At 41.7% G+C, this 15,467-nt stretch overlaps 1 protein-coding gene across 5 annotated transcripts in view; it reads left to right on the top strand.

Annotated features, from left to right (window-relative positions):
- DOCK8 (dedicator of cytokinesis 8) overlaps positions 1-15,467 on the top strand; it is a 237,508-nt gene that overhangs the window by 152,300 nt on the left and 69,741 nt on the right. For all 5 annotated transcript variants that reach the window (XM_061425464.1, XM_061425465.1, XM_061425466.1 and 2 more), the window contains 7 exons: positions 2,523-2,593; positions 3,649-3,787; positions 4,393-4,494; positions 7,585-7,680; positions 8,323-8,557; positions 11,577-11,741; positions 12,846-13,015. In XM_061425464.1, the coding sequence (XP_061281448.1) occupies positions 2,523-2,593; positions 3,649-3,787; positions 4,393-4,494; positions 7,585-7,680; positions 8,323-8,557; positions 11,577-11,741; positions 12,846-13,015 (978 nt within the window). The remainder of the gene's footprint in view (positions 1-2,522; positions 2,594-3,648; positions 3,788-4,392; positions 4,495-7,584; positions 7,681-8,322; positions 8,558-11,576; positions 11,742-12,845; positions 13,016-15,467) is intronic.

Raw genomic sequence — 15,467 nt, 5'->3', positions numbered from 1 at the left:
CTATCAGGGCTGCCGGGTACAACTCTGCAGATCCTGATGGTAGCCAGGGTTCCCAGCCAGAGACAAGTAGGGGCCAGACTCCAGCCTGTTCACCACTCATCAAGCTCTTGGGCCTGGCATGGACATTATTGCATCTAGAAGGGAAGGCTCTTCAAAAAGTGAGTCCACTTGTGAAGTCATGGGCCTTTTGGGCTAATGTGTGTCCAAAGAGGAGTCTTTCTAAATAGCATAAATATGTGGCCAGTGAAGATCCTAATGACCAAAGCAACCAGGGAAAAGAGGCTGGAAAAGGGATCTCACTGAGGATGCAACCCTTTGACATTGCCCTGTAGTACAGACCTCTAGGTGGAGAGGCAAATGGAGAGAGCACTGGCTTTCTAGTCTCACAAGCCTGTGGCCCTCAGTCACTGATGTAGCCCCCTGAGGTCTCAATTTATTTTTGTAGCCAGTTCTTCTGCATCAGTTGGGTCACATGTAGAACTCAGCGCTCTTAATGGGATCAAGACCATTCCCATAGAAAAGAAATGCAAAAAAGCAAAATGGCTGCCTAGGGAGGCCTTACAAATAGCTGTGAAAAGAAGGGAAGTGAAAAGCAAAAGAGAAAAGGAAAGATATAAACATCTGAATGCAGAGTTCCAAAGAATAGCAAGAAGAGATAAGAAAGCCTTCCTCAGCCATCAATGCAAAGAAATAGAGGAAAACAACAGAATGGGAAAGACTAGGGATCTCTTCAAGAAAATCAGAGATACCAAAGGAACATTTCATGCAAAGATGAGCTCGATAAAGGACAGAAATGGTATGGACCTAACAGAAGCAGAAGATATTAAGAAGAGATGGCAAGAATACACAGAAGAACTGTACAAAAAGATCTTCACGACCCACAGAATCACAATGGTGTGATCACTGACCTAGAGCCAGACATCTGGAATGTGAAGTCAAGTGGGCCTTAGAAAGCATCACTACGAACAAAGCCAGTGGAGGTGATGGAATTCCAGTTGAGGTATTTCAAATCCTGAAAGATGATGCCGTGAAAGTGCCGCACTCAATATGCCAGCAAATTTGGAAAACTCAGCAGTGGCCACAGGACTGGAAAAGGTCAGTTTTCATCCCAATCCCAAAGAAAGGCAATGCCAAAGAATGCTCAAACTACTGCACAATTGCACTCATCTCACACGCTAGTAAAGTAATGCTCAAAATTCTCCAAGCCAGGCTTCAGCAATATGTGAATCGTGAACTTCCTGATGTTCAAGCTGGTTTTAGAAAAGGCAGAGGAACCAGAGATCCAATTGCCAACATCCGCTGGATCATAGAAAAGGCAAGAGAGTTCCAGAAAAACATCTATTTCTGCTTTATTGACTATGCCAAAGCCTTTGACTGTGTGGATCACAATAAACTGTAGAAAATTCTGAAAGAGATGGGAATACCAGACCACCTGATCTGCCTCTTGAGAAATCTGTATGCAGGTCAGGAAGCAACAGTTCGACCCGGACATGGAACAACAGACTGGTTCCAAATAGGAAAAGGAGTACATCAAGGCTGTATATTGTCACCCTGTTTATTTAACTTACATGCAGAGTACATCATGAGAAACGCTGGCCTGGAAGAAACACAAACTGGAATCAAGATTGCCGGGAGAAATATCAATAACCTCAGATATTCAGATGACACCACCCTTATGGCAGAAAGTGAAGAGAAACTCAAAAGCCTCTTGATGAAAGTGAAAGAGGACAGTGAAAAAGTTGGCTTAAAGCTCAACATTCAGAAAACGAAGATCATGGCATCCGGTCCCACCACTTCATGGGAAATAGATGGGGAAACAGTGGAAACAGTGTCAGACTTTATTTTTTGGGCTCCAAAACCACTGCAGATGGTGACTGCAGCCATGAAATTAAAAGATGCTTACTCCTTGGAAGGAAAGTTATGACCAACCTAGATAGCATATTCAAAAGCAGATACATTACTTTGCCAAGAAAGGTTCATCTAGTCAAGGCTATGGTTTTTCCAGTGGTCATGTATGGATGTGAGAGTTGGACTGTGAAGAAAGCTGAGCACCGAAGAATTGATGCTTTTGAACTGTGGTGTTGGAGAAGACTCTTGAGAGTCCCTTGGACTGCAAGGAGATCCAACCAGTCTGTTCTGAAGGAGATCGGCCCTGGGTTTTCTTTGGAAGGACTGATGCTAAAGCTGAAACTCCAGTACTTTGGCCACCTCATGCGAAGGGTTTACTCATTGGAAAACACTCTGATGCTGGGAGGGACTGGGGGCATGAGGAGAAGGGGACGACAGAGGATGAGATGGCTGGATGACATCACTGACTCGATGGACGTGAGTCTCGGTGAACTCTGGGAGTTGGTGATGGACAGGGAGGCCTGGCGTGCTGCGATTCATGGGGTTGTGAAGAGTCGGACACGACTGAGCGACTGATCTGATCTGATGAGACCAGAGCATCCCACTGGGATGATTGTTGATTTGATTTACTCAAATATCACAGTTAATTTGACGCTTTCTGTACTGGCAAACAGGTCATCTTTGGAAAATCCAATGGCCCTGAATTTCTTCAGGAAGTATACACAGCTGTTACATACCATAACAAGTAAGTGTATTTCCCAGTTCTAAACATATGCCAAGCTTGTTTCATTATCTCCTTGATTTTCTGAATCTTCTAGGTGATTCCTCCTACCAGTTTTTAAAATTCAGGGACTAAGGGACAGAGATGGCCCATGCCAGTTCCCTGATTCTGTGTTGCAGACGGACAGTTTTTGCCAGTAACTGTGATTGGGAGAATGTGTCTTCAAGAACCTAATACTGTTTTGACTTTTCTGGAAACTTTCGCCCTAGTGTGATACTGAGAGGTTTTATGCTGTTACATAAAGAAAAAAGTGTCCTGCTTAGCTTTGAGACACTGGAGGGGCCAGAAGCAAAATCCAGTCCTTGCTGTGTCTCCTTGTTTTCTATACACCACTCCACACTATGCCACTGCCTGCTTTAAGATTTAAGTTGACCAAAGGAGAAATGGAACACTCATTTTTATGTGGGTAAATTGAGTCACAGAATAATGTCTTAACTGTTACTCACATTTTTGGGACCAGACGGACTTGGATTTGACCCCAGCCTGGTAACCTTGGCCCATTTAAGTACTTTTCTGAACCTATCCTCTTGGACTGAGATGAGGGTTAAATGAGTAATGGACATGAAGCTGTTAGTAAACTCCTGGACTTCATAATTCAGTAAAATCAGGTCCCCTTTCCTTCCTGCATCCTTCATTTGTTTTCCCCAAATTTTTGTCGAGTGCCAGCTGAGTGTCATACCCTGTTCTTGCGGTAGAAATAGAAAAGGAGGTTAGAGCAGGACTCTACACTTCATCCCTTGTCCAAATTAAGTTGTTGGATTTTTCTATTTTATGCAGGGATTTTTTTTTTTCCTGACAAAGCTTTAGTTTGTGAGCAGCCTTATGTAAGTGAAGTGTATCCAGTGACATAAGCTTGATCTCAAGGACTTTCAGCTAGGAGCAGGCTGATGTAAAATGAAGAGTGAAACACCAAGCAGGCAAATCCTGAGGGGCAGAGGGTCCATGATGTTACAATTTATAGTCAGAGCAGCCATCATTCTTGCTAAAAGTTATTCATGTATGATGTATTTTTGAAACAGGTCTCCTGACTTCTATGAAGAAGTGAAAATTAAGCTCCCTGCTAAGCTTACAGTAAATCACCACCTCCTGTTCACCTTCTATCATATCAGCTGTCAGCAGAAGCAAGGAAACTCAGTAGAAAGTCTCCTGGGATATTCAGTGAGTTGTTTTCAACTGGCAAATTCACACTGTGGTTGCTGGTGCGTCCAGGGTACCTGCAGAGATAAGCAACTATTCTCTTCACTTGCTTTTTTCCTGTTAGAAGTAGCAGAGCGGAGATGACTTGACTTAGCAAATGACAATTTCAGGAATGAAAGGTAGTAGGTGATCGATACTGAAAGAATACTCATTTATAAAAAAGCATTACAATGTGCATTATTTCCAAAGTGTGTGTGTGTGTGTGTGTGTGTGTGTGTGCGTGCTTCACATATAAAAATAACTTTTTCCTCCAAGGAGAAAGAGTTATTTCTTTAAAATATATAAAAGATAAACTGAACCTTAATGTTTAGACACACACAAACATTAGCCTTAAAGAAAAAAATGCTACTAGTTTGGCTCTGAAAGCAGTGAATCATTGATAATACCATCTCAGGAGCTCTCAAGGAATTTAAAATGCAAAGAACTTGACAGAAATTACTGCCCAAAAGAGCCCTGGTCAATATCTAATCATCATTTAGTTGCATTTGATTATTGTGAGCTAGACAAATTGCCAGAATTATCTGCTGTGATAAATACCATTTTATTCTTTACATCATCTGTTTCAGTGGCTGCCAATTCTCTTAAATGAACGTCTTCAAACTGGATCCTACTGTCTCCCAGTTGCCTTGGAAAAGCTGCCACCCAACTACTCTATGCATTCTGCAGAGGTAACCAGCAAGCTGGCCATCAGCTGTTTCCTGTCCAGCCATGGTCTTGGACCACCTTTCCAGACCCACTTCCCATTTCTTTATACATGACCAAGGATGCTCAGTGCATTTTGGGCAGCTGTCATCTGTCAGCACAGGAGGTCTTCAGAGAGCACATTGTTCTGATAGGATGGGAGAAATAACTGACTTTACAACCTCATTCATTTAAATTATTACCAATTCAGAATGTTTGATAAATTCAAGGCAGCATTGCACCTTATATTATCTATAGCAGAGGGATTTTCAGAATAGTGTATTTTAAAAGGGAAGCAAATACAGTCCACTTTGCTAACAGTCACTCTCAGCTCCCTTCCTTATAAAAGGTTCCCATGCTAGATTCTATCAGTTTCTCCTCCGGGTCAGTTGTTACAGTCCTCAGGTGGATATTGGGGCTCTTACTCCTCTAAAGATACCAGTGTCAACAGTCTTTCCCTCCTGTTTCCTGTGCTGCCTCTTTTGCCCACACACTCAGCTGCAGTCCATTCGTTCAAAGGAGCCCAGTGAATGCTCTTTTCTGCCTGCACCAGCACCAGCTCTCATGCTTCTCAGTCTGGTTGGTGTGGGTTTACATCAATAAGAATTATTTTGAAGCAAATACCAGACATCATTTCATTTCATGTATAAATATTTCAGTATTTTACCTTAAAAGATAAGGGATTTTTTTTTGTAACTATCACAGTACCATTGTCATACCTTAAAAATTAACAGTATTTCATTAATATCCTCAAATATCCAGTCAGTGATCAAACTTCCAATTATCTCATTAATGTCATTTTTTTAAGAGTTTGTTTGTTTGTTTATGTATCAGGATCCAAATAAACTCCATACATTGCTATTGGTTGACATACATGTCTTTTAAGACTCTTAATCTATAGGTTCCTCTTCATCTCTTTTGTTTTCCTTGCATATTTCAAGTTGAAGAATTTCCAAGGAATTTGAATTTTGTTCCAAATTTAGAGTCAACTTTCTTCCCTACTCTGACTGCACAGCACCCATCCCCAGGCTATCCCATTTTATGTTTTCCTTTTTCCCCCCCGGAGAGAGAAGCTTCCTTTGCTCTGGGCCATAGGCATATTCCCTCTTTAGATCAAAACTGGTCTCCTGAATGTATTCACAGGCATTCCCTAATTGCTTTTTATGATTTGGACATACAGCCCCTTGTTGAAGTCCTCAAAACCATCTTTTCAACATCAAGCTGTACATTCTAACTTCCTAGAATGCCCAATTATCTTTTTAATGATGCCAAACAAACCTGGATTTGGAGACAGATAAATCTCTATTCAAAACTCAGATTCTGCCATGCCCTAGTGTGAACATGGGTGAATTGCTTACCCTCTCTGAGGTTCAAAGATGAAATCTAGCCCATATCTGCCTACAAAGTTGCTCTGAACATTAAATGAGATCATGGATATCAAGCAATGCTTAAGTAAATATTAGTTCTTTTCCCTACTTGCCCTAAGCTATCTATCAATATGCCCTCAGCATCTCCTAATATCCTTTAGACCCGTACTGTCCAGTATAGTTGCTACTAGCCGCATGAGGCTGTTCAAAATGTGATTTGTCCAAATTGAATGTGCTATAAATATAAAAATGCAAACTAGGTTTCAAAGACTTAATAGAAGAAAAAGAATGTATACTATCTCATCCATCATTCTGTATATTGATTACATGTTGAAACCATAATCTTTAGGCTGTACTGGGTTCAGTGACGCTAGTATTAAAATTATTATCACATTAAATATATTTTAAAATATGGCTACTAGAAAATTTTAAGTGACATAGATGGCTCATATTATATTTTTAATGGTCAGTATTGCTTTTTGTTTTTGTCGTTTAGTCACCAAGTCATGTCTGACTCTTTTGCGACCCTGTGAACTGTAGCCCACCAGTCTGCTCTGTCCATGGGATTTCCCAGGCAAGAATACCAGAGTGGGTTGCCATTTCCTTTTACAGGGATTGAACCCATGTCCCCTGCCTTGGCAGACAGATTCTTTACCACTGAACCACCTGGGAAGTCCCTGTATTGCTTTAGCTTACTGCAAACTCCAGTGTCCACAGGAGTCAGACTCTTTAATGAATGCCAGTTCCTGGTGGAATTTGTTCATGTTGGAGACTGTCTTCCCATTCAAGGTCCCTCTGCTCTTCAGATCAGTGCCATGCTGGGATGCAAGACCAATGTCTTCATATCTTCCAGTTCTCGAAAGATGTTAGAAAAGCAGGCTTTCATGTGAATTTGTCTGATTTTCAAATGTTTGGCTACTAATTCAACAAAGTTTCCAACACTGGGCCAAACAGCACTTGTCTGCGGGCTGGATCAAGCTTTGGACCCCAGTTTGTGACTCTCTCTGAGATGTGTCCAGAGGTCCCCAACCCATGCATACGTCCTACCCTTGCAAGTACAGCATGCACCCTTTCATTAAAGTGCAAGAGACACAAAACCCGCACTCACATGGCTGGGTGAGCGTGGGCCCTCTTCCCTCAGTGATGTAAGAGGACAATTCCCTCAGGATTTTAAGGCAAGAAATGGTCTCTGAGGACTTCGGGGCTATTGACATATGAATGGTATAAAAAGTCATTTTGAGTAATTAAAGCAGGAGCCTAGAAGGACTGCTACTTAGATACATTTTGTTAAAAGGGAACAAAACTGCAGTCACTCAAAAGCATTAAAATTTCATGCCTTTTATTCTACACTTTGTTCTGGCATTGTCCTGATTAATAGAGAAATCATTAGGATATTACTTTAATTCTTAGAATCAGGATTACCACCTGCTGATGGACGCTTAAATTTGACAGATCACTCACTTCAAACCTCTCCTTTCAGCATGAGAAAACAAAGCCCGAGAGAGTCTCACTGACTTGTCAAAGTAAAAATAATTAGTTTGGTATAGAACTGAACTTGAATCCAGGGCTCCTAACTCTAAGGCCAAGTTGTGTTTTCCAGGAATTTTTATATTTGTATAACCCTAATATCTATTGCCAAGTCACTTTACTCTCCTTGTTAGTAATGAGAAAAGGGAATTGAATTGCTTTTATTTTTCCCTTTTAATACAGAAAGTCCCTTCACAGAATCCTCCCATTAAATGGGCTGAAGGACATAAGGGAGTATTCAATATTGAAGTGCAAGCTGTTTCTTCTGTTCACACCCAGGTAAGGAACATCAAGGTCAAGTTTAAATCAGAGCAAAAGACTAATAATGAAGATGGGGTGCAGCAGAGAGACTCCTAAGGACAGGTCAATGAAAGATCAATGAAAAGCTTTGTGCACGGATAAAACCAAAAAAAAAAAAAGACCTTTTAGTTCTGTGTGGGAAATTGAAAACCTGTTAGGTTTTATTTAATGTTGAAAGAAATAAAGACCTTATAAAATTTTCGAAGCAGCCTGGTACGTGCACTGTCAGATGTTTCTGTCTGTAATGCTGCCATTTTTCCTCCAGCATTTTTTTCAGTTCTACTTTCCCTTCTTTTCCTGCCACTGACTGAGTTTTGCATCGGCTTAGGCCCTTATTTTGGCATTGTGTTTGCCCGGTATATTTGCCCTTGCCTATAAACAGGTCAGAGTACAAATTCATGTTTCTTAAGTTAATAATTATAGAGAGGATCTATGTTATGCACACCACTCTGTGAAGAAGTCATACATAACCTAGGTCTGAAACATCCATGTCTTAGATCTCCTGCTCTGAATCACTAGATGAGTGGTTCTTCCTAGAAGTCGCTATTTGATTGTGTTTATGAATCCACCGGTGAGGGTTGATGGGATGAGACCCACAAGGCCTGCCATCTGCCTTCCCAGGACAACCATCTAGAGAAGTTCTTCACCCTCTGCCACTCTCTGGAGAGCCAGGTGACCTTCCCCATCCGTGTGCTGGACCAGAAGATCAGTGAATCGGCACTGGAACATGAGCTGAAGCTCAGCATCATCTGCCTAAACTCCTCCCGCCTAGAGCCCCTTGTGCTCTTCCTGCATCTGGTGCTGGACAAGCTCTTCCAGCTGTTTGTGCAGCCCATGGTCATCGCTGGTCAGCCAGGTAGGAGGTTTGGGGGGCTGGGAAGAGACAGGCAGTGCCTTATTTTAGAAACATGGGAGCAGGGCCAATGGGATCTATCGAGGCTGTGAGTCCAGAGGAGACAAAGTCCACTGCTGTTTTTTTTGAGACTCCCTGGGTGTTTGAAAAAAGAAACATTAATGGATGCTTAAAGTTACAGATTTTTTTTAAAAAATAAATGTGTTGAATGACTGAAGGCAGTCCTTTAAATTCCATTCTTAGTAATTGGTGGGGGCTTCCCCGATGGCTCATCAGTGAAGAATTTGCCTGCAGTGCAGGAGATGCAGGAGACTCAGGCTCAATCCCTGGGTTGGGAAGATCCCCTGAAGGAGGGAATGGCTACTGACTCCAGTATTCTTGCCTGGGAAATCCCCTGGACAGAGGAGCCTGGCGGACCATAGTCCATGAGGTCACACACAACTGAGCACACCCTCAGTAACTGATGGATTCCTTTTATCTCTGAACTATTTTTGCTGATTTGACAACAAGGGAATCCAGTGTTTTAAAGAAATAAGATAACACAGATTAAATGGAAGTAAAGGAACACTGTAAATTGAAATTCAGCGTGGTGTGATCCATTTTTTATTGAGATATAATGTCATACCATAAAATTCACTACAGCGCACAACTCAGTGGTTTTTCATATATTCACTAGGTAATGCAACTATCTGCTGCTGCTGCTGCTGCTAAGTCGCTTCAGTCGTGTCCAACTCTGTGCGACCCCACAGACAGCAGCCCACCCGGCTCCCCCGTCCCTGGGATTCTCCAGGCAAGAACACTGGAGTGGGTTGCCATTTCCTTCTCCATTGCGTGAAAGTGAAAAGTGAAAGTGAAGTCGCTCAGTCATGTCCGACTCTCAGCGACCCCATGGATTGCAGCCTACCAGGCTCCTCCATCCATGGGATTTTCCAGGCAAGAGTACTGGAGTGGGGTGCCATTGCCTTCTCCAAATGCAGCTATCACCACTACCTAATTCCAGACCATTTTCATCAGCCTCAAATGAAACCCCATGCTCCTGAGCAGTCACCCCATTCTCCCCTCCCCTCAGCCATGGCAACTGCTCGTCTTAAATGCTTACTTTTAACAAATGAACCCTAAATACAATGTGTAAGACTTCCTTTGGAAATAACATGGTGTAGTGCCTGGGTCCAGTGGCTTTTCTAACTGTTTCAGAAATAGACTAGCTTCTGTAGGCCTCTTTGTTTGCCACTGTTTTCAGCAGGGCTTGTATTATTTTGTGTTTTCCAGCTTAGCAGTTACCTTTGGGTATCCTCCATGCTGCCAGTACTGTGCTTAGAGTTGTAGGTTTTGCAATAATAATCAATAGGACTTGCAATAAAATATAGCAAAGAGCAGCAGCACAGGACGCAAGTCCTCAAAGGAACACAGCTGAATACTGTTGGGAGGATGGTGAAAATCCATTTGGGAGGAAGAGGGAGCCCCCCAGAAGACTGTGTTTAGGATGGCTTTAAAGGAGGGATAAAAGGAGAGAAGCCAAAATGGAAACAGTGAGATGAGATGAGATTGGCAGAAGCAGAGAACCGGAGTGTCTGGTTCACCAAAAGAAGTGGTTCAGAAAAAAGTCTCAAAATACACTTTTCTGGGAGTGTCATTAAAGAAGGAAATAACACTACTGGACCATGTAATAGGAGTAAGTCGGTGGGGAGGGAGCAATGAACGTGTAGCCTGGGACACACGGGGGGAACTTTCAGAGCTAGGGAAGAGCGTGACCTCTGAATCCCTGGGTGTATTGTATCCTGGAGGGCATCTTCTGTACCTGCACAGACAAGGCATCCTGTGTTGTCAGGTAACTTCTCTTACATGTAGCTGGTGCCTCTCCAGCTAGATTCCTGCGGAGTGGCCATCTCTTTCTTCCCTGGATTTCTTTCTACTTTCCTCCCCTACATGTTTGGTATACTACATCCCCAGCTGCTAGACAAAACATTCATACACACATTTTGAGCTCACATTTGGGAGTCTAGGGTGTTGAAACAGGCAGGATTGTTTAAGGCGCTTAATCTCAAAGTACTTATTCAGAACTTACCTGTGTCAGGCATAATAGAAGGCACAGTGGGGAGACCACAAAGTATGAGAAATGCACTTTGCCCTAGAAAGGCTTCCAGCCTATCAGAGAGACAGAGTTTACCACTGGACATAGTCTAAGAATCTTGTGATATGGTGTCAGTTAATCCCGGGACTGAGTGGAGTCAGAGGCTTCCTTGAGGAGATGGGAGTGTGCCAAGCATTGAAGAGTAGGCATGATTTAGTTGGTGGGAGCAACATGGGCTTTCTAAATGAGGACAACAGCATGAGCAAAATTGCAGGAGTGAGAAGCAGACGTGATGGGGACAATATAAAGACTGCCTTAGTTTAAGGAAGTTGAATTTGAACAGGAGAGGGTACCAGGTGGAATAAGTAGGGTGGAGCCAAATTGTGGAGGGCTTGAGCTCCTAAACACAGAGCCTATACGGTGAAGCATTGTTTGTACAGGACCAGGGACTGACATAATACACATAAGTTTTTAGGTTAATCTGTGCACCAAGAATCTGTGTTGTGCAACAGCCCATCTCAAACCAGAGTGCGTACGAATGACGTGGGCATCTGGTTAAAAGCAGATTCTGACTCAGTAGGTCTGCGGTGGGGCCTGAGATTCTACACTTCTAACAGGATCCTAGATGATACTGGTGATGTCAGAGCGGTCCCCACTGAGTAGCACCCATTAACAGCATGGTTTCCAGAGGGGAGGCTATCTGGACACGCTCACATCTTTGTCCTGAAAAACCACAGCACTGGCAGAAGGAGAGATGTGAAGTCCTTTGCAGTAGCGGAGCCACACAGGAATTTACTAAAACAACTCACCCTGCCCCAGGCCACCATCTTGACTGGCCTGGTTCAGCTGGTCAGTGGCCAGGACTCCTTGTCACTGTCCCCAAAGAATGTTCCACCTCAAGTTCATTAAGGACCCACCGTGGGGCCACCCATTTTTCTCTTGGTTCCTCAGCCAACTTCTCTCAGTTTGCCTTCGAGTCCGTGGTGGTCACCGCCAACAGTCTGCACAACAGCAAGGGCCTGGGCAAGGACCAGCACGGGAGGAACTGCCTGCTGGCCTCTTACGTGCACTACGTCTTCCGCCTGCCGGAGCCACAGAGAGACATGCCCAAGTCAGGTACCGTCACCCCCCAGCGTGGGAGTCTGGGGGGCAGGGCGCCCTCACCCCACCCCACTGCTACAGAATTCCAAATAAAATTAAAAGCCCGGAAGTTAAATTTTATTTTTCAGAGTGAGAAAAACTTACATGAATGTTGAAATTGAAAGCTTATTTCTAGATTTTTCTGTCTTGCTTTCTATCAGCCTTCCTCCTCTTTTTTTGTACTCTGAGCGCTGATTTTTTTCTGCTTGTTTGATAATCCGTCACTGATCTTTACCCAGTTGGTAATTTCTAATTCAGCTGAGAATCTCTTTTTGTAAGAGCTGGGGAAGTAATAACAGATGCCTACAATTCTAGGAGAATAATGATAAGGAAAAAATATGTCTTTGATAGCAGTGGTAAGCAATGGCTCCTAAACTTTACATTATGAAAAAATAAATCCTTTTTCTCATTTCCTCCCAAACTAAACAGAAATAATAATTCATTTCTCCACTCAACCAGAACATCTGGTCAGCATGATATAAAAAGTAGCATCAATCAGTTAACAAAATTCCAGGCCCTAACAAAGGAACTTGGCATGTTTATTAGCCCATGTAGCCTCATTTCAAGTAAACCTATAATTTCAAGTGTTTTTAAAAATACTTGTAATATTCACAGACTTACATAATCACCTTTGAATATGTAAATACTTAAAGGTGAAACACCTTGCTGTATATAGTGTATTCTTATTCTTATAAGGCTCAGAGGGTTCCTTGGATTCTCAAATCTCAGAAATGCAAGACTTATAAATCTGTCATCGTTTAAATATTAATAAATAAAAATACCCCCATTTCCAGCTTGTCTTGAGAAATAGTAAGCCAGAGCTGAGGAGCAGCCCTTGTCTTTGGATGAGACATGTGCTCGCAGTTTACCACAGTCCTTAGCTCTACCCACTGCCTTACACCCTGTCTTTCCCCCCAAAATTGTCTCCCTTAGGTATTTGCTGATAAGACTCTAATTCCAAGACCTAATCTGTTGAGTGTCTGCTCTACTATCTACCCCATCCCTCCTTGGTTCCTCCTCAAATCCAGTAAGTGACTCTGATCCCTTTGTGTTGACACGTCTGTACCTGGTGGGTTGCAGGTGGCCCCACTGTCCTCCCGGACCCTCGCTACCACACGTATGGACGCACATCTGCTGCAGCTGTGAGTTCGAAGCTGCTGCAGGCCCGGGTGATGAGCAGCAGTAACCCAGACCTCGCGGGGCCACACTGTGCAGCAGATGAGGAAGTTAAGAGCATCATGTCTTCAAAGGTAAGGCAGGTGTCAAGCCCTGGACTGAGACGTAGGCTATTTAATTTCTGACTAACACCTGGAGAGACAACACAAAATCAACCACTCCTGCTGCCTACTGTCTTGGTCAAATGCACAGCTTTCAAATTATTAAAATTCTTTTACTTTGAAATTACTGAGACCATTCTGAAAGATATAGAGGCAAGACTGGCATTTGGGGGTCTGAGCAGAGTTAGTGGACTTTGGTGGGAAGTTTCTTGAGCATAGCTGGTTTAGCCCCATGGCATCTGTGAATACCTTGAGTTTTATTTTCAGGGAAAAAATGAGTTTTAACTGTTTTTGATGCCTAGAAAGGGTTTTTTTTTTTCATTTTTTTGTATTATTTTTTAATACCTGCCTTTCAGATTTATTAACATCCATAGATTGATTATCCCATGTAAGAACCCCAAAGATCAAAGCCAAGTTTTGTAAACAAAAATTGAGATCCTGAGAGGGTCAGTGACTTGCCCTAGATTGTTTTCCTTTCATGAATTATTTTTTTTCATAAACTTTTTATTTTATAAAAGTTTGGGATATATAGAGTTGCATCTATATATAACTGAAAATTTTTGTGTGCTCAATAGTTTTCCGGTTATTAATATTTTACATTAAAATAGCACATTCGTCACAATTAATGAAACACATGTAACATATTATTACCTAAAATTAATGTTTTATTCAGATATTCTTAGTTTTTCCTGAATGTATTGTTTCTATTCTATTCTATCGCACCTAAGATACCACATTATATCTTGTAGTGATATCTCCTTAGCTCCTTTAGGTTATGACACTTTCTTAGATTTTCCTTGTTTTTGACAGTTTTGAGGCATACTGGTCAGGTATTTTGTAGAATGCCTCTCATTTGAAATTTGTTTTAATTGTGATACAATTCACATACTAAAAAATTCATCCCATTAAAATGTATAATAAAGTGGTTTTTCATGTATGTACAAAACTGCCATGAATTCTTAATCTAATTTTCTTTCCAGTTATCTGTGACCTCAGGGTGGCTAGTCTTTTAGAATAAAGTCATTTTCTCTGATGAAGATAAATCAAACTCTTTAGGTTTTGACATCATTTCCCTTGAGACACGCACTTGAGACAGTATGTTGTGAGACAGAAAATCTGGAGACCAGGGTTGGGTCTCGATCTGATCGCACTCCAGCCTGTGGTCATGGGCAAGTCTGTTCCTGCCTTGAGCCTGATTTTCCTTGGCTCTGCAGAGGTTCTGAACCCTGGATAAATGTAAGAATCATCTACAGATTCACTCCTAGAGATTCTGATGATATATAGGTTATATCTTATGAAATCGTGTGAAATACCCTTTTTGATATACCGAATAAATGCAAGGATGTGCTAGAGCTGGTTCATATCAGTTTCTGAGAACTAATTGTTAAATTTCCAGGAATTTTCTGAACCAGTTGTTAAACACAGACATTATTAAAAATTAAATTGTATCAATTAACACATAAGTTATATGAAAAACAAAGGTAATCTAAATGCATTGTGGTCTTCTGGAACAGAACAGGACACAAGTGGAAAAATTGGTGAAATTTGAATAAAGCCTATGGTTTAGTTAACAGTTAATGTGCAATGCTAATCTCTTAATTTTGACAAATATACCATAGTTATGTAAGATATAACATAAGAGGAATTTGACGAAGGGTATCCAAGAACTTTCTGTGCAACATCTGCAACTTGTCCATAAATCTGAAATTATTCCGTTTTTACAAGGGAGTACTCAAATTTCATCCCTTCATAAGTATTTTACTATATGTTATTGTTATCTGTATTTTCGAGGTTATTTATGTCTGTTGTTTCTGTGCAGTGGAAATACTATGTGGTTGGTTTGCTACTGCGTATCTCTTCCCAACCCCATATTCAGTAATGTCTTGTTAACTTGAAATCAGGCATGACGGAAGCATTCACAGCACAGTAATTGGCAAATTCTACAGATCAGCCCCTCCCCTCTAAGAGCTGGTTGTTAAGCATTTGCCAGCGCACCCTGGTTCAGTTTCACATCTAAGTCCCCTTTAGGCAATATCACTTCAGATTGCCCAGGGGAGAAGTGGATAGCAACTGTTACTGACAGATTTGATTTTTACAGTTTCCTTTAATGAAAGTGAAGATTTTTAATTTCTCTGTGGAATGGGTTAACAGTTTTTAAATTATTTGGTAGTGAGGGGAGAAAATTTTGTCTAGAAGAATCAAGCCTCATCTTCCTTTCAGAAGTGGTTTTTTTTTTTTTTTTTTGACAAATTATTAAATAGTGTCGAGGAGACTGGGAACAGTACCATGTTAACCCACAGAGAGGCACTGTTCCCACACATATTTTTCCCCTTCTCTTCCAGTTAAGTCAGAGACTTAGTTGAAGGGACTGTTTCTTAACTAGGATGTGACTCTAGGTGGCTCCATACCAGCTAACAGTGAATAT

This window comes from Bos javanicus, chromosome 8 (assembly GCF_032452875.1).
Source record: "Bos javanicus breed banteng chromosome 8, ARS-OSU_banteng_1.0, whole genome shotgun sequence".
Lineage (NCBI taxonomy): Eukaryota > Metazoa > Chordata > Mammalia > Artiodactyla > Bovidae > Bos > Bos javanicus.
The sequence above is the reverse complement of the archived record's forward strand: the minus strand, read 5'-3'. Positions and strand labels throughout refer to the sequence as shown.